Below are 22,269 nucleotides of genomic sequence, written 5' to 3'. Positions count from 1 at the left end.
AAGAAGCAAACAAGTCCAAAAAGGGGCAGGGCAGAGAATCAGAGGTCAGGGCAGGCAGGCAGGGTCAGAACAGGCAGGTCAGGAATATACTCTAATAACGCTGGAGAACTTGGCACGAAAACACAAGACAATCTGGCAGAGGACAAGTGGAAGTGAGGGAGCTAAATAGTGAGGGACTAATGAGGGGATGGGCTGCAGGTGAGAAGGGCGTGAGGACCAGGTGAAGGGAATGAGGGACTAACGAGGGAGTGATCAGAGGCAGGTGAGGGGAGTTGGATTGATGAGATGGTGTGACAGGATGAAAACAACTATTACAAAAAGGAAGGCGTGGAGCTAAACTGTTACATTCTCAGCACAAACCGTCACAGAAAATGAAAAGGCTGAATAATGACAGTCGGGCGGCTCGGTCTCGCACAGTGCGGTCAAACTGTCGTTGTGAAATATGTTCATCTCAAACCAGATAGTATCAGGCAAGCTTCAATTGATGAAAATTATGCACGAGACATTTTGGTGTCCCTCAGTATTAAGAGGAAGATTGACCTCCTCTTGTCTGTTTTGAGTCTTGCTAACGCAACATCTGTTATTGGCAAATTATTCAGTACAGCCATTTAATTAATCAGGCTCATGCAGGGAAAGAAAAGACATTATAACAGCCTCCTCAATTATAGAGCAACATTGCCACACTGATTTCTTCTTTGGAAAAACATGTATTTGCGCTTAACATTATGATTTAAGTCGGATTATCACTGTTGCTATAACCGTGCAGCTTTAACCAGAACCGTAGCAATGTAAGGACCAGAGGAATTTGCAGGAAATTCCAGCAGCTTCAGCTGGTTTGTCCACGGCCGCCCCCCACACACACACTGCAGCTTCCACAGGATGTGCATGACTGATGATATCGGCCGAGCTGTATCGCTGAAATAAGGAAGCAATCGAAGGGCAGTGCACTTCCTGTAGTGACAATTTTACTACTTACATGTCCGTATGTGTTTGAGTAACATGAGAAGAAGATGTCCTTTGGCATTTTGATTGTAATGAGACACAATGAGCAAATTCAGAGTTAGTTGTTTCCTGGTGTGACTGTTTTGCACAATAAACCATGTCTCAAGCGTAGAGGTGCTAGATATGACAGAACACATAGAAAAGAGTATAAGCCTTTTTATTTATGATGACCTCGGCAAACAATTAAATCTGACAATGCAAAGGACCCCAAATATTTAACGTCAGCGCAAAATATATACAATGCAGAAAAGGCAGATTTTTCTCATCTGTTCCAGTCCCTAATCTGGAGCGACTTCCAAGATAGCATAGTTACTCTTACGGACAAGCTCCTGGAGTGTGCACATGACAGAATACGCAGAGCAGGTTCATGCTTACAGTCGACATGGAAAGGAGCCAGCAGCGACTAACGGCAGAGGTGAACGTACAGGAAATGATGCGCGTGTGGTTGGAGTGACTCATGACCTCAGTATGCCACAGATGAGTTGTCCAGATGTGTCCTCCCCCAACACACACACACACACAGTCTTTCTCTCTCTCTTTCTCTCTCACTATCTTTACATTCCCTTTGACTTCTTTTAATTCCCACTTTACTCAAACGTCATCACACTCTATGTTTCTTACAATTGCTAATCACACCAGTCACTCACTTTACACAAAGGTTGTGATGTAAGCCCCCACATGACTATGATATTTCTTTCACTACTTTTAGTGAAACTAATAATATAACATGCTCACAATTTAAGCGCTAAAATGCTGCTAATGTTAATTAATGGAAGCATAATGTTTATAAACCAATTCAGTTAAATGTGTCAGATTGTAGCAGTTGCTAATTAGCACCAAACATAAAGTTCAGCTGAGGCTGATGGGAACCAAACTATTAGGCCAACTAAAATATGGACCTGATGGCCCAAGACGAGGTAGGGCTTGCCGTCCATCCTAAGGAAAACATACTAATTACACGACAATCCGTCCAAAAGGTTTTGCGAAATTTCAGTCTGGACCATGGCTAAAGATCCAGATTTAAATGTGTTATGCTAATACCACTTGTCGCGCAAACATGATGCACCACAGACATGTGCTGTTTTTTTATGGAGTCTAAAACATTAACCGTATCCAATTAGCACATTCTAATAATTGTTCCTTATTATTTATAGATAAAGCATATTTTAAATGAGCTGCGCTTGTCAGAGGTAATTTATTGTAGTGCCTTACTGCAGCATGAAACAATCATCAACATCATATAGTAGCTACATTATATAGGTGGAACTTAGTAGAAATGAAAGATAGAATAAAATGCAGTTGTCCTATATGCTGATGCTACACACTGTGCACGGGAGGGCTGATCTCAGAGCAGTCACTAAGCCTCCCTTCCCTGCTTGTACTGTAAGAGCCACAGTACCCGCTGCCCCTGCACAGTGAGCCACAGCGTGCTGCTGAACACAGACATTGGCCGGAAATCTCCTTAAGAGGTCATGTGCTGTTAAAAGGCAAGCCAGTCAGCACATTTTTAAATCTTCTCTCCATTCAACACTGTGCTCAGCTTCAAACATCTCTCTCTCTCTCTCGCTCTCTCGCTCTCTTTCTCCCTCTCTCTCTCGCTCACTCTCTCCTTTTTCACACATTGAAGGTACTATATGGAATTTTCTGGAAATCCTTGTCACTAGTATCACCAGTGGCCCTTGGGAGAACTGCAGTCAACTTTCTGTTGCATTAGTTCAGTGCATGGGGGTTTGGGGTTAACTAGAAACACCTTTGTGTTGCGGTGGGTGTCGGTGGTTTGTTGATGTTAGCGGACTCAATTATTTAAAAAACTGGTCTTAAGAAAACTTTTTTAAGTTCTCTTCTCGGATTGGTCCTGTCCCAAGACGTGAATTAAATAGGAATCTTCCTTCGTTATTTGTGGGTGTTTTTAAAGGTAATGTGGATCTTTCAGATCAATTTTAAGAGTGCCTTTTTGGTTTGCATGTTCCACATTTAATGCAATGTGAGACTCACCCTGTTCTGGTCTTTGTCTCCACTTGGTTTCAACCCCTCAACGTCTTGGTCTTGTATCGGTTTTGATAAACTCCTGTCTTAGTCATGGCTTGGTCTTGCTTTCGGAGGTCTTGACTACAACACTGGTTAGCACTGTCGAGGGGCTGAAGAGAGGAAAGCCACTTGTGAGCGTCTATAAACATCACATCCTTTTGATTTTCATGGAAAATCTGTCTTGAGTCTTTTTTAATAATCACTAACAGGCTGTCATAGGCAACCGTGAATGTCTGGGAAAAGAGTTTTTAAGTTGCATTACGGTCCGTTCACATATTGGCAAAACAAAACTATTTCACCTTGAACCATGAAATACATTTGAGTCACTCTGGATCTTAACAGAACCACACTTTTTTAGTTGTTTTTCAGTTCTCCCCCTCGCTTGTGTTTCTGGTGTGACGTGGTCGCCAGATGCTTGAGGGAGTGTTTTGGAGTGCGGGAGGTTGGCGAGGGGAAGTGGGGGTTGGGGTGTATGAGCCGGTGATGTTAAAGCTTCCATCATAGTTTAAAAGTGACAGTTCTGAGGTATCAAAACCAAAATTAAAAGTAATGCCACCGATATTACACTATTGATACTATAATATACTAATGATATTGCATACTAAGCACTGTGGTGCCTGTGAAGATATACTGTATAACCCTCACTTGTCCTCCTAAATCCCGTTGTGGGAGTAAAACTCTGCCGAGCTTTGCTCCATTTAGCAATGCGCTTTAAATACATTATCTAGACAGTAACTCGCCTGTTGTTTTTCCTTAGGCCAATAATAGGGAGCAGAGAAATGAACGAAGAAAACATGTAGAAAAAAAGTTGTTTAAACAGAAGAAGGAAAAAAGGAAGACAGCGGTCAGTTGTGTTTTTTCAATTATGCTGTGTTGTTTTTTATTGCATAGTTTGAGACAGACAGAGCTGCAGTTAATGAATCCAGACTGTTTTCCCACCTCTGGGGAACAGACAAATGGGAGGGATAGGGGGATGATGCATGGAGGAGGAGGAGAGACAGAATGGGAGGAGATTGGAAAGCCTGAGCTGGAGCCATTTATGTGAGGCAGAGGTGGAGGAAAATGGAGAGAAAGCAGGGGACAGATATTTTGTCAGGTCTTTCAGTAACCCCCTGCCCCCTTTGTTTACCCATTGCTTCATCAGTGAATCAGTGTGTTGTGGGGCTGCTGGAAGTGTTTAAACCGAGAATTCTGTGTTAAAAACTAAGAGCGCCTTTGGGAATATGGCCCCTGAGACCCATAAACCTCAGAAATGCTGCTGCACAATGGCCAAGTTTCCCTCGTGGAAATCAGATCTCTCTCTCTCTTTCTTCTCTTTCTTCTCTTCTCTGTCTTTTTTCTTCTCTTCTTGCTTTTTCTTCCTTGCTCTCTGTCCATCTGCATTTTTTCTTTTATTCGTTTTCCACTTTTATTTGAACCAAAGTATTTGAAAGGGATCCATCTCAATCCCTCTGCTATCCAGACTCTTCAGACGTACAGAGGCTTTCTCCGGAATTACACTCATATTTATTGGTCAACTATGCACACTTTTATTGCACTGTTATGCCAAGGAATCTGCTTCGTCATTTCCCGCCTCTTAAGTTTTCTTTCCGGGTTGGAGAAACTGATCCTCTTGTCTCCCCTAAATCATCACAGTCACTTGTTCACCCTGGTAAACATACCACCGTATTAGACCTCCACCCTGAGCACTGAGCACTGCATGACCGTGGACTCCTGCAGCACGACTTTGGCCCCATATCTGAGGTGTTTGTGTATGTGTGTCAGTAGGTGTGTGAATAGTTCTGTGGAGAGTAGAGCTCGTGGCAGCTGTGAAAATACAAGTCTTGTGGTTTGTGAAACCCTCCTCCCAACTCTCTCTCTCTCTCCCTCTCTCTCTGGTCATGCAGACATATAGTTTTCATTCACTGTTAAGATTAATATTTATAGGTGTGACATTCAGTGCTGGAAGAGGTATTCAGATGTTTGATTTCATAAAACTTGCAACTAAAAGTAATAAATAAAATGTCATTAACAATGGATCACAAGACTACTGTGTGAAAGAGATCAGTAATTGTCACTCACTGTGTGTAAAACATATTTTATTGTACTAACTACTGTATGTGGGCAGACACAACACTGTCATGTTATTATATATTTTTGGAATAGTGTTACTGAAATGAAAAAAATGGAAGGAAAGTCCAAGTGTTTCTGAAGTATACTCAAGCATAGTACATTAAATGTACTTTCCATCACTCACTACAGTAAATATCCTCACATCTTCTTTCCTTTTGCTTTAACAATAGCTTTCTGTCCCTGATCCTTGGCTCAGCCGCAGTCTGGCTGAGCTGCTATTTGAGGAGAGGAAGGAAGAGGAGGGAATGAGGGAACCAGGGAGAAGGGTACATTAGTGTCTCATGTTATTCTTTTTGCCATATTTTTCTAGTCTCTCAGACCCTGGCTATGTGGTCTTGCACCACATTCAGGACAGTTTGTATAGAGCAGGGGTATTCCAGTGTTTTCCCTGTAAATGTTCCATTAAGTATGTGTGTGGTGCCATATGCACGCGTCTAGGTGTTTGATTTTCATCGTCGGGTGGGGCACTGGTCTTCCCCGTGATCTGAGCCTCAAGAAAATAAATGCAGCGGAAACCGCACGCCCACTGTCGCTTAGCTACAGCTGCGGCAACATCACAGTCCCGAAGCAACAAACAGCCTGTCTCCTATTCTGAAGGTCTAAGTGACTTTGAATAACAGATGCAATACCTAGACACACGCTTATTGGACTTGGTTTGTCAAAAACTGACCAAACAAGCAGTCCAAACCTGAAGATCTGGAACGTGTCTGATGAATGTGTGTATGTGAGTGTTGCAGAGAGAGAGAGAGAGAGAGAGGTTAAAGTAGTTCACACACAGTATTGCTGACTAATTTACTTCATCACATGACTATGAGTCAAACGCTCTATGCGTCAAAGGTAATCAACTCAAGAACTGAAAACACTGTGTTGGCCTTGCCCTGCACCTACTGTGTCTGTGTCCCACCTCACCCCCTCCTCACCCCCTCACCCTTTTTCTGTCCAGATGTGGAGCAGATGGCCATCGACTGGCTCACCGGAAACTTCTACTTTGTGGATGACGTGGACGACAGGATCTTCGTGTGTGATAAGGACGGGCAAACATGTGTCACCCTTCTGGACCAGGAGCTTTATAACCCGAAAGGCATTGCCCTGGACCCCACCATGGGGTCAGTTTGATATCTTGATTTCTGTATAATGCATAAACACACAATGCAAACTCCTTATATCCCATGAAAACAACTGGAGTCAGACTTCTGCCATCTGCCAATGTTACTCAACTTCAACCAATGAGTTGAAATGGAGGGAAAAGGCTGAATGGAAGTTTGGACTTTGGAGTAATTGAGTGCAGATGTTCTGTTTGCTCTGTGGTATGCTGACTGTATAGGTTTTGAATGTAAAAGCATGTTTTTGTAACAGCTCTTTTGTTTATGACCAGACTTTCTAACCGAATTCCTGAACGTGTGTGTGTGTGTGTGTGTGTGTGTGTGTGTATGTGTGTATCTGCGGTGCATGCTTGTGTGTGTGTCTGAGAGCTTGTTTGTGTTGGAACAAATTATGAATCTGTGTGTGTGTGTGTGTATTCGTGTGCAGCTTTCACGCAATTTCCTTGGCCGTAATATTTTTTTCCAGTAACAAGGTCAGGTAGACTCACTGCAGCTGCTTTTTGTTGTTGTTGTGGTCTGCAGTGTCATTAGAGGGGGAGAAAAACAACACTAGCAATAATATATCAGCAAAATTCATCCTTTTTTTGTGCTGTTAAATTAGTGACCACACATCTTTCAACATATTCCACAGTGACTGTTTACTGTATAAAACCTCAAAACTGTCAAATTAAAACATTAGAATTGTACTTCCCTTCACCTAATGGTTCCTGGCTATACAGGAAATTCTACCAAGATGTTGGTGGAATATGTTTTCCAGCTCGTTTAAGACACATTTTACAAAGAGAGATGTTGCTTGCTAACACCTTTTTGGGTACTATAAGTATATGTTCCTCAAATTTTAAAATAAGTCAAACTATATGTGTTGGGTTATAAATCTGATTTCCAGTGGAAATGTTTTTCTTCAGAATATTCAAAAATAATCTCCAAATACTAGGTATTGTGGTATAGGAGACTTATTACAGTTGAGGACTTCAGATATCTTTATTTTTGTCCAATCTGCAAATATTTAGCATTATTACTTGAAAAATTACTTAAATCTTCCTTCCTGCTGGAAGGGATGTTTCCTATTTGGTTTACTCACTGAATCTAGATCATTGTTGTCTCACTGTGATGGAAATAAGGGCAATCAATCAATTATAACAAGGCCATATGGATGGAAAATGAAACACATTTTTGACTGAATTGATCTATTTATCCATCTGTCCTCAATCAGGTATGATCCTTTGTTTCCACAGGAAAGTATTCTTCACAGACTACGGTCAGATTCCTAAAGTGGAGCGCTGCGACATGGATGGCCAGAACCGAACCAAGCTCGTGGACAGTAAGATTGTGTTCCCCCACGGCATCACGCTGGATCTCGTCAGCCGGCTGGTGTACTGGGCGGATGCCTACCTGGACTACATTGAGGTGGTGGACTATGAAGGCAAGAACCGGCACACCATCATCCAAGGCCTGCTGGTGAGAACAGCTGCACAGTGTGCACCACACTCCCATTATCAATTAGCAGAAAGATAATCTCCCATAAATGACCTGTCTTTGTGTATGCTCTTAATAATGCTCTAAAACTCCTGTGTGCTTTATAGTTCCCTATGTAATACATATTATGTTCCTCCTGTGTACTCCTGTAATGTGTTCTTTCCCAGTGAGTTATATGGAGAGAGAAGACTGCAAACATTTGCCTTTTCATTAAAGCAGCTGATTAATAGTGTCTGATGCTGAGCTGGTGAAGCACAGTGGCTCTTAAACCTGTTACCATGGCTTTTACTGTGATCTGTGGAGAAGTAATGGCTTTCATTTACTCACTGAACCTAAGGGCACACACACAGGTGCACACACACACACTAACATTTCTTGTGTTGTGTGTGTGTGGCTGTCATGGAGCAGAAGTTCATTCACATTGGGTAAAGAGTAAAAGTGTGTGATTGACGGTGTTGTGTTTAGGCTGTTTTATCTTAAGAGTGTGTTTGTGAAGGCCTGACGTGCCCTTGTAAAGCTGTATTGGAAACTTTGACGGATGAAGGATATTTCAAACAGAGCCATGATAGAAATAAGTCCATGCCTGCTAATTGAGACCCTGCATATGCATCCGATTTGGACAAATTAAATTCTGATGTTGGATGTGAATAGTCACTTTTTTCTACTCATGGCTACCATTGGTCTGTTTTATCTTGGCTGGATCTGTGAGTAAATGTGACAAAGTGCACAGTCATGGTTCCTTACAGTCTGAAGCTGATAGGCATCCATTTACCGTATAACCTCATTGGGCATTGCCCTTCAGCCTATGACAATAACCCTTTTTATCTTTCTGGCTGTGTCTCTCTGTGGCTCAGCGGGCTCCAAGCAGCCTGAGATAGACCACAATGCCATCTCAGGGTTTTAGGCTGCTGCTGCTGACACAGCCTCTTGGGGCACCGAGTCACTGGCCAGATCTGAAAGTGTTGCCTTGCTTTGCTTCCTGCTTTTGTCAATATACAAGCTAGTTTGTCCCCATGAGTTCTGACTATTTTGAGCAGTGGAAGTTTTGCTGGTTCTTCTCAGGCATTGCTGCTGCTAAACACTTCATCATTTTATTTTATGATACCACTTTGTACCACAAGAAATACTAGTTTCTGAGCCAAAGGAAGGTGGCCGTTAAAATTGTGTATCAGGACATCTCAAAAAGAGGGCAAACACATCACATGGTTTATTTGTAGTAAAAGTAACAATTTAATCATCATCTCTACATTACATTGCATTCACTCAAAAAGATTTAGAAAAATTACAAAAGAAAATCTCTGAAACTTTCGGATATTCGGAACAGAGCCATGATAGAAATACTTATCATAGACTCGGAGGTTTCCAAATATGGAAAATATTGAACTTACTGAAGTAAAATGCCTCGTGGTCCATTAGTTTCATATGAGGGCACATCATCATGTCTTTCTGCTTGCATAAAGACATTATGCTGTATTAAGGTGAGGCAGGATTGTGCTTCAGGAACATTTGCACATGAAATACATTTGATGACATTTTTGAGTACACAACCTTTACCAGAGCATATTCAGCTCTTTACAAGCTCAAGAAATATGGCTCTGGTAGAGTATTTCTGTAGAAACAATAATGTATCGTATTCTCATGAGGCACAGCAAAGCAGTGGCAGTGTCAGAAAAAGGAATTTATGGAAAAACTTAAACTATACATGAAGTCAGTCAGCCTACATGTATAGTTAATAAGTCATTTGAGTAAAGCAAGCAGCCAGGATTGTACATTAGATTCAATACCATCTTCCTCTCCTTTTCTCTTTCCTTCAACCCTTCCATCATCTCCCCACTTTCCATCTTTCCTCTTCAAGATCGAGCACTTGTATGGACTGACTGTGTTTGAAAACTACCTGTATGCCACCAACTCAGACAACGCCAACATGCAGCCTAAAACCAGTGTGATCAGGGTCAACCGCTTCAACAGCACAGACTACCAAGTCGTGACCAGGGTGGACAAGGGAGGAGCACTGCACGTCTACCACCAGAGACGCCAGCCTCCAGGTAGACCACACACACACACACAGAAACATGCACACTTGTATATGATCTAATGTTATCTGACATAATCTGACTTTATTGTCCACCTTCTTGGTGTCCAGTACGTAGCCATGCATGTGAGGTGGACCAGTTTGGGAAGGCTGGAGGCTGCTCGGACATCTGTCTGCTGGGGAACGGCCACAAGACCCGAACCTGCCGCTGTCGTTCCGGATTTAGCCTGGGCAGTGACGGGAAGTCCTGCAAAAGTGAGTAGGACTATAAATGGGATTTAAAAAAAAATTATGTCTCAACAAATTATCTAACTTGAAATAGCTCAAGTAATACGAAAACAAGGAAGTGTTAAGGAGGCTGTAACACAACTAAAAGTAGTTAGCAATCCTATATATTTAGAGAGAAATATCATCATGAATGAACAAGCAAGCAAGGAAGAAAGCTATCAATTATAAAACACAGTTGGAATAGTTATCTAAACACAATGACAGCTGAAATTGTTAGCTGGATGTAGCCTAAGGGAAATCATTAAAATAGTTAGCTACAGTTAATGGTTAAGAGTGGTAGTAATATAAAACTTGACCAAAGTGACAGTTCAGACGTATGAAAACATATTGTAGCAATATCTTCTTTTGTGGAATTTAAAGTATTAAATATCAGTTTCGATGTTGGGCCCATCATGCTGTGGAGGTACATCTGTCAAAACAGGCTGGGAACCAGTGCACTGTAGCACACTGTAGATTCAGCACAAGTGTGTGTGTCCACGCAGCATAACTGTAAGTATTACGTCAGGAGCCACAGTGATTCAAGTCAAGGTCAGCCAAGGTTGACCCAGGGATGTGGTTCTCCCCTGGGCCATAGAAAGGGGAATGGCTGAACAAAGCAGCTGAGCAACACATAACTTAGTCTGAGTCTCCAGCTCTCTGTTGACCTGCCCCAGAAAGGCTGATTCAGCTTTTTGATAGAAGTGATTTGATATTATATCAACCACTAATAGCATTATATTGATCTGCCTCCTGACAAATGACATAATCATTATAAGTAAAGGCGACATAAATTGTAGAAGAACAGGATATAAGGGAAAAGGGTGAAAGAAGTTTAGTGTTAACTGCCTCTGTTGAATTGTGTTTAAATACTATTCAGAACTAAGCTACAGACTTTTGTTTTCTTTGTTTTGCTGCAGAACCTGAGCATGAGCTCTTCCTGGTCTATGGTAAAGGTCGCCCAGGGGTCATCAGGGGCATGGCCATGAACGCCAAAGTACCAGATGAATACATGATCCCCATCGAGAATCTGATGAACCCGAGAGCTCTGGATTTTCACTCTGAGAGCGAGTTCATTTACTTTGCCGACGCCACGAGCTACATCATTGGGCGACAGAAGATTGATGGAACAGAGAGAGATACCATTGTGAAGGAAGGTAGGGTATTGACAACTAATTGGAAAAAAAAGTTTAAAACTTCTTTCCACTGTAAGTTCTTTCCCAGGTGACACTGGAAGTTACACATGCACAATCACATTCAAGTTTTAAGGATGTTGGTGCAGGTACTGGCTGTAAAAACAGGGCAAACATTTTCACTTGAACACAAATTCATAAAGTGTACACAAAGGTTTACAACAGGTGATAAAAAAAACCAGAGGCGTTTAAATTATTTCTTAAGCTCAGAATCTTGTTTACACAAACAACATTTTCTTGTTTAACCCTTATTTATCCAGGTTATCCCATTGAGTCGTGGACTAGTTGTTTCAACAAATGTTGGCATTTAAACATTTACATGATAAGAATACTTGTTTTTCAATGAGCTATATGAATCGAACGCAGACATCTTGTATCAAATCAAGGCTTACATACAATAATGTACAACATGTAAATCCCGGTTTCCACTTCTGAAAAGACGAAGCAGGTTTAATTGCAGCATCGACACGCCCCGACAGTCTGTGTTTTGTCTCAGGAATCCACACAGTGGAGGGAATAGCTGTGGACTGGATGGCTGACAACTTGTACTGGACAGATGACGGGCCGAAGAAAACCATCAGTGTGGCTCGGCTGGAAAAGGCTTCACAGACACGCAAAACGCTCATCGAGGGAAAAATGACTCACCCCCGAGCCATTGTTGTGGATCCTCTGCACGGGTAAGTGAAAGAGATTGGGGTCAGTGACAGGGTTGGATGTTTTTGTTCCACAGAAAGAAAATAAAGATCATTGAACAAGATTAAGAGTTGAGAGGTTATGGCAGCAGTTATAATCATGCTGACTTTGAGGTGGCAGTATGTATGATGCCTGCGTGTCTGTTTGAGACTATTTGTGGTAAGGCAACACAAATGATTATTGGTTATTTCTGATGATGCAAGTGCTCTGTCACCCACCTCTCAGCAAAGTCTGTCCACTCTCGTTCTGTCTTATTTCTTTTGTATGAGCTGTTTATTGATTTTATTATACACCACTTGCGTCCCTCTTTTTCTCTTGTCTGTGTCTCTTCACAATTTCCAGCAGAAAGAGTTTTATCATTTTCATCACATCTATGTGGTTTGTCATTACCACCCTGAAATGTTCTCTGTGATTTCACTTATCACATGCTATTTAATAAAACAGATGGAGCATTGTGTGCATTACATAGTCATTTGCTCCCCAACAGACACCCATATCTGTCTTGCACTCTTTCAAATAGTGCTTAATCTTTCCGTGCATGGATTTGTCTTATTGGTAATGACCTCCTGGGATCTGAGAAGCACACACTCATAAACACGCACACACTTTTGGGATTGCAAGCGGAAGGGTGATGTGTGTCCACACACTTCCCAGGGGAAAGGCACTCGCCTCCACTAATGCCTGTAATCAATCAGGCTCACTGAGAAGAGGGAGGAGAAGGAGAAAGAAAAGGAAGAGAAGCAGACGGATGGAAAAATAAAAATGAAATTGTAATGCCAGTCATATTCATGCAGGGAGGTGTGTGTGTGGGGGGGGGGGGGGAGAGTCTTGCACAGTGTTGTTGACAGCCAGTAATCACAGGCTGCGGCTAGAGCAGTGAAGAAATTGACAGGTGCTAAAGTACCTGGTGGCAAACATTTGTTTGCCTGTGGGCAGATCTCCATAGAAAACACCACAGAGCCGCCTCACAGGATGCTGTTTTTTAGGGCTACCCGATAAAATGTCCTTGCCTTCAAAATACACCAACACATTATCCCTTTTCTGTCTTGCTATCACATTTCATTCAGTGCTTGTACCCATGAGAGTTCCCTTGTTGCCTCCTCAGGTGGATGTACTGGACAGACTGGGAGGAGGACCCGAAGGAGAGCAAGCGAGGGAAAATTGAGCGGGCCTGGATGGACGGCTCCAACAGAAACGTGTTCCTGACCAGCAAAACGGTGCTGTGGCCCAACGGGCTCAGCCTGGACATCCCTCAGGGCATCCTCTACTGGGTGGACGCCTACTACGACCGGATTGAGATGGTTTACCTAAACAGCACCGAGCGCAAGGTCAGCACTCGCCCACCATGATCAGTGTTATTTTACTGCAGGCTAAAGGCAGCGTGGTTCACAGGAATCAAGGCAGAGGATTATTCTGACATGACGAGCTGTGACAAGCGACAGTAAATAGGAATGCGTTCCACAGCAATGGAGGACTGTGGGTGGTCCATCTCAATGCAGTCCATAGTCTGTTGGCTTGAGCCCTTATAATACTGGTCAATCCTTGTGGCTAAATTTATGGTATTTTTTTTTCTCTAGCCTGTCTGTTGGTTATATTTAATTTGTTGAGCATTACATATTTTGTATGTTATGGTTGACATAAAAATATGTATTTGCATATTCTGAATACCAAAGAAAAGGCTATTTTAGGGCCACATATATTTGTGTTCTGCTTTAAAGTACCACTATTGCTTTGAAGCTTATTTTTTACAATATTTGCAGCATAATTAACTTAAATGTTAACTGGTAAAAATCAGGAAGATCCATTTATTGTCACCATAAATTAATACATACATGTTTTGGGCAGTTATTCTTGAGACGGAGTGCTTTTTTAAAAGCATACGTTACCGTTATGTTGCTTTTTTCATCAGACGGTGTATGAAGGTCAGGAACTGAACCACGCCTTTGGTCTGTGCCACTATAAACACTTCTTGTTCTGGAACGAGTATCGTAGTGGCAGCATTTACAAGTTGGACACCACCACTGGCACCACCACTCTGCTGCGCAACGAGAGACCGCCCATCTTTGAAATCCGCATGTACGACGCTCAGCAGCAGCAAGGTGACTGGAAATGCATTACAAATAGATAATTCATCTATCAAACCATGTTAATTATGATTGTCCAGTATTATTGTATTATTGAGGCATATTTGGTGCTAATTTCTGTTTGAAGGAGCCGCATGTTAACACATTCCCGTTTGTTCATTCTCAGGCTCTAATGCATGTCGTGTGTACAATGGCGGCTGCAGCAGTCTGTGCCTGGCTATTCCAGGAGGAAGGCAGTGTGCCTGTGCAGAAGACCAAATATTAGACCCAGCTGACAACACCAGCTGCAAAGGTAAATTCAAACTTGTATGTGCTACTGAGTGTGTGTGAAAGGTATTTCTCATGGCACCCATTTTGTTCTGCTAAACATAGGTTTGATTTCCAGTATGTTGGACAAGATGAGTCAAGCTGTGTGACTCTGACTGTGTGTTTTGTTGTAACTGTCTAACAAAAATATTTAAAAAATGTAGACATTTCTGGGGCTGGCCGCAACAAAAGAAGCACCTGCATAACACAGCCTAATCCAAACTCTGCATTAAATACTGTCTTTTAATAATGAAGTTATTCCTGGTATTTTGACCATCCGGAAGCTGCTAAAAAATACAAATAATATCCAATCCAATATTACACTAAAAAAAGCCATCGCTGTGACATCACGTCTCAATGAAGATCAAGACTCAAACTAAATATTGGCACACAGTATTACATATTTTCAAATGTTTAAACACAATCTCTCTAAATTGGGCCCTCTTCACACACAAAAACAAAACCAGATACACAAAATACTAATTATCTTTCATCTTCAAACACATCTTTAAAAACATTAAAGTCTTCTAAAACGTGTATTTTTTTAATCACAACATAACACACAAGCACAAAATAAATAGCTATTTTATTATATGCCAACTAAACACTGATGTGCTTCGTATAAGACATTAATATCTAGAGTCTCATGTTGATGTATAGCCCTCTGGAAGTATAGACTATCAACACAAATGGGGAAACAAACACATTTTGTCTTCACAATTATACACGTATACACATTACAGTATCAGACACAATTACGAAACATAAACATAGTTACTGCATTATAATGTGAAACAAAATACAGCATATCATTAATCTAATTGGTGTTTTCACTCTGCATCAGGGTGCAGGTGATTGATAATTGTGCAGTGCTTAGCAAACAACACAAATGCTTGTAGTTTTGAAGGCTGTGTCTCATATAGATAACTGTGTGTAGTTATTTGTAAAAAAGTGTGTTTTAGAATTCCTGTGTAAATCAGTCAATATGCCTATGGTTTATTTACCATGCTTTGTGGATAGGCTACATATGCTGGTGGTTTCAATAATTGTGCCTCAAGTACCAGGTTTTGTGTCTTGGCATTCACATGCATTCTTCCCTTACTTTCAGCACCTGTAATAGTTTATTGGATGTGTTTACCCTTCCCCGTGGTTATCTTGTTATTTTTTCCACCCCTATGGTGCATGTGTAGATTTGAAAAGCAATTATTACAGCTCAGCTTCAGTCTACTGTAGGAGAGGTGGATTTTCACTAATGAATTTATACTTTTCTTTTAATCTCTATTCCACGAACCCTCCATTTGTGATCATTCAAAACTGTATTTTGCATGATGTAATCATATTTTACATTCCTTTTATTCCTCCTTTCCTCTACTTCTCCTTCCACAGCCAATCCGTCTTATGTACCCCCTCCTCAGTGCCAGCCGGGGGAGTTTGCTTGTAAAAACAACCGCTGCATCCAGGAGCGCTGGAAGTGTGACGGAGACAACGACTGTCTGGACAACAGTGACGAGGCTCCAGATCTGTGCCGTGAGTTACACACAGAGAGACACACAGAGAGACACACATACACGCACACACACACACACAGGTTAACTCCGTAATGTTTGCATATCTCTTACATATCTGGAACTGTCAGTGTGTGTAGCAATATCTGTGGATCTATAAAAACACTCTCAAACGCCCGTCCAAAACAACTAGAATATTTGCTCTCTTTTTCACTCATTTGAAACTGTCATCTCTCCACTATTGTGTTGTTTTCTTCTTCTTGCCCTTCAATGCTTGCTCTCTTCTCTGCAGACCAGCACACCTGTCCTACCGACCGATTTAAGTGCAAGAACAACCGCTGCATCCCTCTGCGTTGGCTGTGTGACGGGGACAACGACTGTGGGAACGATGAGGACGAATCCAACACCACCTGCTCAGGTACACAAACAAGCATACTCACCGCGCCACAGTCGTACAGTTTTTTTGTTGTTTTTGTCGTTCGCATGTGAAATGTGCTCCATTGTGTTGTCTTTTAGCTCGTACCTGCCCGCCTAATCAATACTCATGTGCCAGTGGGCGCTGCATCCCTATTTCCTGGACATGTGACCTGGACGATGACTGCGGTGATCGGTCAGATGAACCTGCATCCTGTGGTTGGTCAACTTCAGTGGTCTGGTCTTTAGCTGGAGTGTGATTTATGGCTGTTATTAGAGCTTGTTTTAATATTGAATGTCTAAACTGTAGATTTGTCCACAGCCTACCCCACATGTTTCCCCCTCACCCAGTTTACCTGCAACAACGGACGCTGCATCAACATAAACTGGCGCTGTGATAATGGTTCGTGTCCGCTCTGTATTTCTCCTCCTCGTCTCCTCTATGTCTATTTACAATTGCGACCACTCGCTTTCCTTTGTCTCAGGTTTTCTGTGCATGTTTTTGCCACCACCCTCGTATTGGCACACACTCTTTTTTTTGTCACCTCGTACGTTTTCTGTGTTTTTACCTTTACTGTTTCTGCTGTTTTTTGTTGTTCTGTGTTGTTGGTTTTGTTGTTCTGTGTTTTTGGTTTTGTTGTACTTTGTTGTGCTCTTCGCCCACTCTGCTGTCTTCCGTTGGTTCTGTCTTTCAGAAAAGGATTGTGCGGACGGCTCTGATGAGTTGAATTGTCCAAACCTGACCGGTTAGTGCATAGATCAACATGCACCACAACAGCCATGATGCTAGCCTCGTTCTAGGACTAGTTCACAGACGTTAGGGCTGCTTTTCTGCATTAAACAAGGCCAATAAGGGCCAATACTGCTTTCATTTACTGTAGGCTTCTGCACACAGGTTTCCAAGCTAAATTAGATTTGATATCTCATAATACATTATTCAGTCAAAAAGTGTAGTCAGATAAATGAAACGATTTAATTCGGTATAGATTTAATAGAATGCCAGACTGAATGATAACAAGTAGTGAAACCATAGATTGTATTTCCCTGATTACTATGAAATTAAATGCTTTGGTAAGGTTTTATTTACAGCAATTTGCCCTTTTACATTAGTGTGGGTATAAAAGTGCTTAAAATATGACGCTCTGCTGCTAAGCTCAATGTATCAGTGCTTGGTACATTCCCTCGTGGTGCATGGTGTGATCTATGCAGTTTCTGTCATTATTTACTTTCATCTCTCAGACTCTATTTCATTTGTATTTCATTGTTTTCTCTGTCACTGTGTTAATTGTGGAAAACAAAGAAAAGCAATTACTTTCTGCATATTGATATGAATATTTATTTGCCCTTTGAGGCAGTGGGCGCCTCATAATGCTGGAGAGTGGGTGTTGTTTGACTGTGTTTGTCTTTCAGATAATGACTGCGGGGACAACAGTGACGAGGCAGGCTGTAGTCACTCCTGCTCCAGTGCTCAGTTCAAATGTAACAGTGGCCGCTGCATCCCGGATTACTGGACCTGTGACGGAGATAACGACTGTGGGGACTACAGCGACGAGACACACGCAAACTGCACCAATCAGGGTCAGTGCCGATCAGCTGTGACCGCTAGTCAGCACACAACTTCTCTCAAAGAGGGCTGGTTTTGCATCAGTGTTGACTTTCATCTTCCTGCATTACATCTGCAGGAGGATGCTATATCCTGCAATGAAGACAACTCAAAATAACTTAAATGTGTTCAGTATAAAATCTATTAACACAGTACCCTGGTATAGTTTGATGGTGCATCAAACTACATCTCAGTAATGATTTGTGGCAAGATAACATGATCATAAATATGAGTTGCTGCCGCTGATGGGACTGATACCCATCACAAATAATGCATGTTAATGGATTTCTCTTGATCCCAACTTGTTTCCAAGTGTGCCTTGGGTTCGCTAAGTGCACCTGGACATGAAAATGCCTGAAGAAGCTGCACATGATGTAATGAGTACTCTGCAGATTCAAGACAACGTGATCCCCCAGTGACCAAGAAGAACCTTTATTAACATGTCAATATTATAAGTTGTAGCTGATGTTAGTCCCTAGTAGTCACACTGGCATCTCATTACTCTCCCTAGTTTTTTGGTGAGACATAGTATAACTGTTAAGATATACCTACTTATAATTATCTACAACATTGAATCAAGAACAGAAATGATGTATTGGCAGCTGGTGTTCATGACTAAAGCAAAGACCCTGTGAATGCATACTTGGATCTGTTCAGTCTGTCCCGTTGCTAAGACCTGTTGCCATCCAGATTTCCAACAAACAGCTCATTAGTTTTTGTTTTCACAGTCTTTTGATGTTGTACATTGTCTATGCTCAAGGCTGTGTGTCCTGATTTGATTAATGCAGGCAAGGGTTAAAGACAATGTCACTTTTGAGTCTTAATGACCCTTTTCCCTCCACAGCCACGCGCCCCCCAGGAGGTTGTCACACAGATGAGTTCCAGTGTCGTATGGATGGACTGTGCATCCCCCTGCGCTGGCGCTGCGACGGAGACACTGACTGCATGGACCTGAGCGACGAGAAGAACTGTGAGGGCGTCACACACATGTGCGACCCGGCTGTCAAGTTTGGCTGCAGGGACTCTGGTGAGGGGACCCTACTTAAAATGAACGAGAAGTACGTGAAGTTAAATTGAGTTATTTTGAAAGTAACCCGAGCTTCTCTCCTCAGCACGATGTATCAGCAAAGCCTGGGTGTGCGACGGAGACAGCGACTGTGAGGACAACTCCGACGAGGACAACTGTGAGGCGCTGATGTGTAAGCTCTCTCATCATGTGTGTGCCAACGACTCCACCATCTGCCTGCCTGCAGAAAAACTTTGTGACGGCACTGATGACTGCCCAGACGGCTCTGATGAGAAACTTTGCGGTAAGAGACAACAGTGCTCAGGCTGCATTTCAGTACATAGAACGCCATAACAGTGAGTAAAAGTCTGCTTCTTAAAATCCTGTCCTCAGAGGGGTTTGATAACAGTTCTGTGTAGCTATCCCATAAATCAGTCCTTCTCTGGTTTTCTCTGTTTTACAGACCTGTGTTCACTTGACAACGGCGACTGCAGCCATAACTGCACAGTGGCCCCTGGCGAGGGGCTGATCTGTTCATGCCCACTGGGTATGGAGTTAGGCATCGACAACAAGACCTGTCAAATCCAGAGCTTCTGTGCCAAACACCTTAAGTGCAGTCAACGCTGCGAACAGGACAAGTTCAGTGTGAAATGTTCTTGTTACGAGGGCTGGGAACTGGAGCCCGACATGGAGAACTGCAAGAGCACGGGTAAGGGACCGGGGAAACGGAACAAGAGGGGGAGATTGTGGGCAGGAAGGATCAGAGGATGGCAAGAGACATCAGTGAAGAGTTGTAACATTTGATTGATGGTATATGTACAGTTAGGGAGGATACGAGACAAGTTACTGGTTTCTGGGCTTCATCTGGGTTCAAGACTGCAGAATCCAGAAATGTGGTGTGTCTTTGGGATCAACTGAAGGATAGGCCAACCCAAGCAGGAAACTGTGGTTCGAGAGGACTCAGTCTGGCAAAATGTGATACTCTTTGGACATTAGACAAAGCACTGGAGACAGAAAAGAGGAAGAGCTTAAATACTGTTCCCATGGGTAAATGAGTAAGAAAACATAAAAAAGATAAGGGCCTTGATTTCTAACTGTCATTATTTGTTGTTGTTGTTGTCGTTGTTGTAGTTGTTGTTAAAAAGACATAATTGGATCTATTAAAGAATAAAGTGAAGAACAGATCAGCTTTTTGTTAAAGTCAGATGTAAAAAACGGAAACTGCTCGTTCACGGTAAATCAGCTTGGAATTTTATCATCCACATATAGAATATAGTTATCTCCCTGCAGCAACTTGCCAATGAGGCAACATGAATTCATGATTGTGCTCTTCACTGCCAGGTCTTAGAGGCTAGCCGCCAGCACCCTGTCATTCATCTGGCTGTCTGTTAGGTACAGATAACTCCTGTCTTATTTACTCTGGGTTTTAATTACCCAGGATTAGAGCCACTTTCAACGCAGCCCCTCTGTCATTGGACAAGCTATTCACTGCAGGGAAACATGGCTACAGCGTTTTCCATACAGTAAAGCAGAGCTGCTCTGCAGTATTTTGAGTAACAAGGGTTTGAACTCTTTACATCATACTTTGTTCTTCACTGATCTCCACAGATCCTTTCAAGCCCTTTATCATTTTCTCAAACCGCCACGAGATCCGCCGCATTGATCTGAATAAAGGAGAGTTCAGTGTGTTGGTACCGGGCCTGAGAAACACCATTGCCCTGGACTTCCATATCAGCGAGAGCTCCCTTTATTGGACTGATGTGGTTGAGGACAAGATCTATCGTGGGAAGCTGTCCGAGAATGGCGGTGAGCATTTTTAACACAATCAATATGCTTAAAATACTTTTTGTACCATACAGGATTAAATGTTCGGTACTCACAGATATTTTACATTTAGATGTAAAATAATGGTCCACCATCTAGAATTCTTCCAGAGCTTTCAGCAACCCAAGTATTCTTCATTAGCATGTGTGCATGTTCTGTGCCATGTTTCCTTTGCGAAGCTAATGGCCTTCATACAGTGAATGTATGTTTTCATCGCTTCGGACAGGATAATGACTCATCTCAAATAATTAGCCCTGTCCCTCTGATTAGGGACCCAGTGGAAAATGAAAGGGATAGAAAGAGGCTGGAAAAATGTGTCTCTTTAGCCCAGCAAGACACCAAAAACACTCTCTCTCTTGTGTATCACACCCCCTTCTGAGCCGTTACTGTATTTATTTATGTTTTCATTTATCGTACAGACATGTGATTATTCCCAAACATAGCTAACAATTTGAATAAAGGAATAACAGATTTATTCAACGTTAGCTTTGATTCCTAATAGCTTAAATACATTTCCATAATTTTTAAATTCTTAAAGCAAAGTGGATCACTGCTTCGGGTTACAGTGCAATCTGAAATGTTGCCATCAGCAAATCCCAGCCTTTGAAGCTTTTATCCATACATGTTGAAATACTGTGGAAATTCATTAAGAAACTCAAGCACCCTGAGGGTATCTTTATTTTACTGAGTAGCAAGTTGAAATATGATGAGATCAGAATTCTCTTAGCATTTTTAAGCACACAGGGATGATGCAACAACATCCGGGAAATTCATTATTTTCCACTGTGTGAAATAGATTTCACAAACAATCAAAAGTGTCCTGACATTCAGGGATAAATATTCAATACTGTTGGCATTTCCATTGTAGTCCACATTCCAAAAGGCAAAGGATAGGATGACATCTTCAAGTCAGGTAAGACAGTTTAAAAGACACACAATACAAAACATGTTTACAATTTCCTTTAAATGTGTCCTTCGTAGCTTTAACCAGCTTCGATGTGGTAATCCAGTATGGGCTGGCTACCCCCGAGGGCTTGGCAGTGGACTGGATAGCAGGAAACATTTACTGGGTGGAAAGCAACCTGGATCAGATCGAGGTGGCCAAGTTGGACGGCACCATGAGGACCACGCTGCTGGCTGGGGCGGTGGAGCACCCTCGAGCTATCGCCCTGGATCCCCGGGATGGGTATGCTTACTGAACCTCCTGCCGACATCAAACAAAACACATTTACAATAAATGATTATGAAATTTAAAGGCATATTTAAAGGGTTGCTTTTTTGTGATCATGTAGCTGGCTTTACACACTGACCATGAACCCATTGCACCATAATCTTTTATTAACTGCATGTTGTGTAATGATGTTGCAGGATCCTCTTCTGGACAGACTGGGATGCCAGCTTGCCCAGGATTGAAGCTGCATCCATGAGTGGACAAGGCAGGAAGACCATCCATAAGGAAACTGGCAACGGAGGCTGGCCAAATGGACTCACTGTGGATTATCTGGAGCGACGCATCCTCTGGATTGATGCCAGGTCATAACACACTCACACAAACACCTTCATTTGATGCACATTCCATGTCCTTCAGTCATACCCAGAAATTAACTGAACAGTTGTGCTATAT

At 42.2% G+C, this 22,269-nt stretch overlaps 1 protein-coding gene across 2 annotated transcripts in view; it reads left to right on the top strand.

The window, feature by feature from the left end:
- The window catches only part of LOC130209096 (low-density lipoprotein receptor-related protein 1-like), an 85,118-nt gene that overhangs the window by 30,224 nt on the left and 32,625 nt on the right, over nucleotides 1-22,269 (top strand). For both annotated transcript variants that reach the window (XR_008834537.1, XM_056438657.1), the window contains exons 7-26: nucleotides 6,086-6,248; nucleotides 7,481-7,703; nucleotides 9,577-9,766; nucleotides 9,865-10,008; nucleotides 10,938-11,174; nucleotides 11,707-11,887; nucleotides 13,009-13,231; nucleotides 13,813-14,002; nucleotides 14,154-14,279; nucleotides 15,680-15,820; nucleotides 16,091-16,216; nucleotides 16,315-16,431; nucleotides 16,535-16,615; nucleotides 17,623-17,790; nucleotides 18,660-18,842; nucleotides 18,928-19,125; nucleotides 19,285-19,530; nucleotides 20,430-20,627; nucleotides 21,627-21,831; nucleotides 22,014-22,178. Coding sequence is in view for 1 of the 2 variants with exons in the window: in XM_056438657.1 (XP_056294632.1) it covers nucleotides 6,086-6,248; nucleotides 7,481-7,703; nucleotides 9,577-9,766; nucleotides 9,865-10,008; nucleotides 10,938-11,174; nucleotides 11,707-11,887; nucleotides 13,009-13,231; nucleotides 13,813-14,002; nucleotides 14,154-14,279; nucleotides 15,680-15,820; nucleotides 16,091-16,216; nucleotides 16,315-16,431; nucleotides 16,535-16,615; nucleotides 17,623-17,790; nucleotides 18,660-18,842; nucleotides 18,928-19,125; nucleotides 19,285-19,530; nucleotides 20,430-20,627; nucleotides 21,627-21,831; nucleotides 22,014-22,178 (3,505 nt within the window). In the remaining variant the exon portion in view is untranslated. The remainder of the gene's footprint in view (nucleotides 1-6,085; nucleotides 6,249-7,480; nucleotides 7,704-9,576; nucleotides 9,767-9,864; nucleotides 10,009-10,937; nucleotides 11,175-11,706; nucleotides 11,888-13,008; nucleotides 13,232-13,812; nucleotides 14,003-14,153; nucleotides 14,280-15,679; nucleotides 15,821-16,090; nucleotides 16,217-16,314; nucleotides 16,432-16,534; nucleotides 16,616-17,622; nucleotides 17,791-18,659; nucleotides 18,843-18,927; nucleotides 19,126-19,284; nucleotides 19,531-20,429; nucleotides 20,628-21,626; nucleotides 21,832-22,013; nucleotides 22,179-22,269) is intronic.

The sequence above is a fragment of the Pseudoliparis swirei genome, chromosome 18 (genome assembly GCF_029220125.1).
Source record: "Pseudoliparis swirei isolate HS2019 ecotype Mariana Trench chromosome 18, NWPU_hadal_v1, whole genome shotgun sequence".
Classification (NCBI taxonomy): Eukaryota; Metazoa; Chordata; class Actinopteri; order Perciformes; family Liparidae; genus Pseudoliparis; species Pseudoliparis swirei.
The sequence above is the reverse complement of the archived record's forward strand: the minus strand, read 5'-3'. Positions and strand labels throughout refer to the sequence as shown.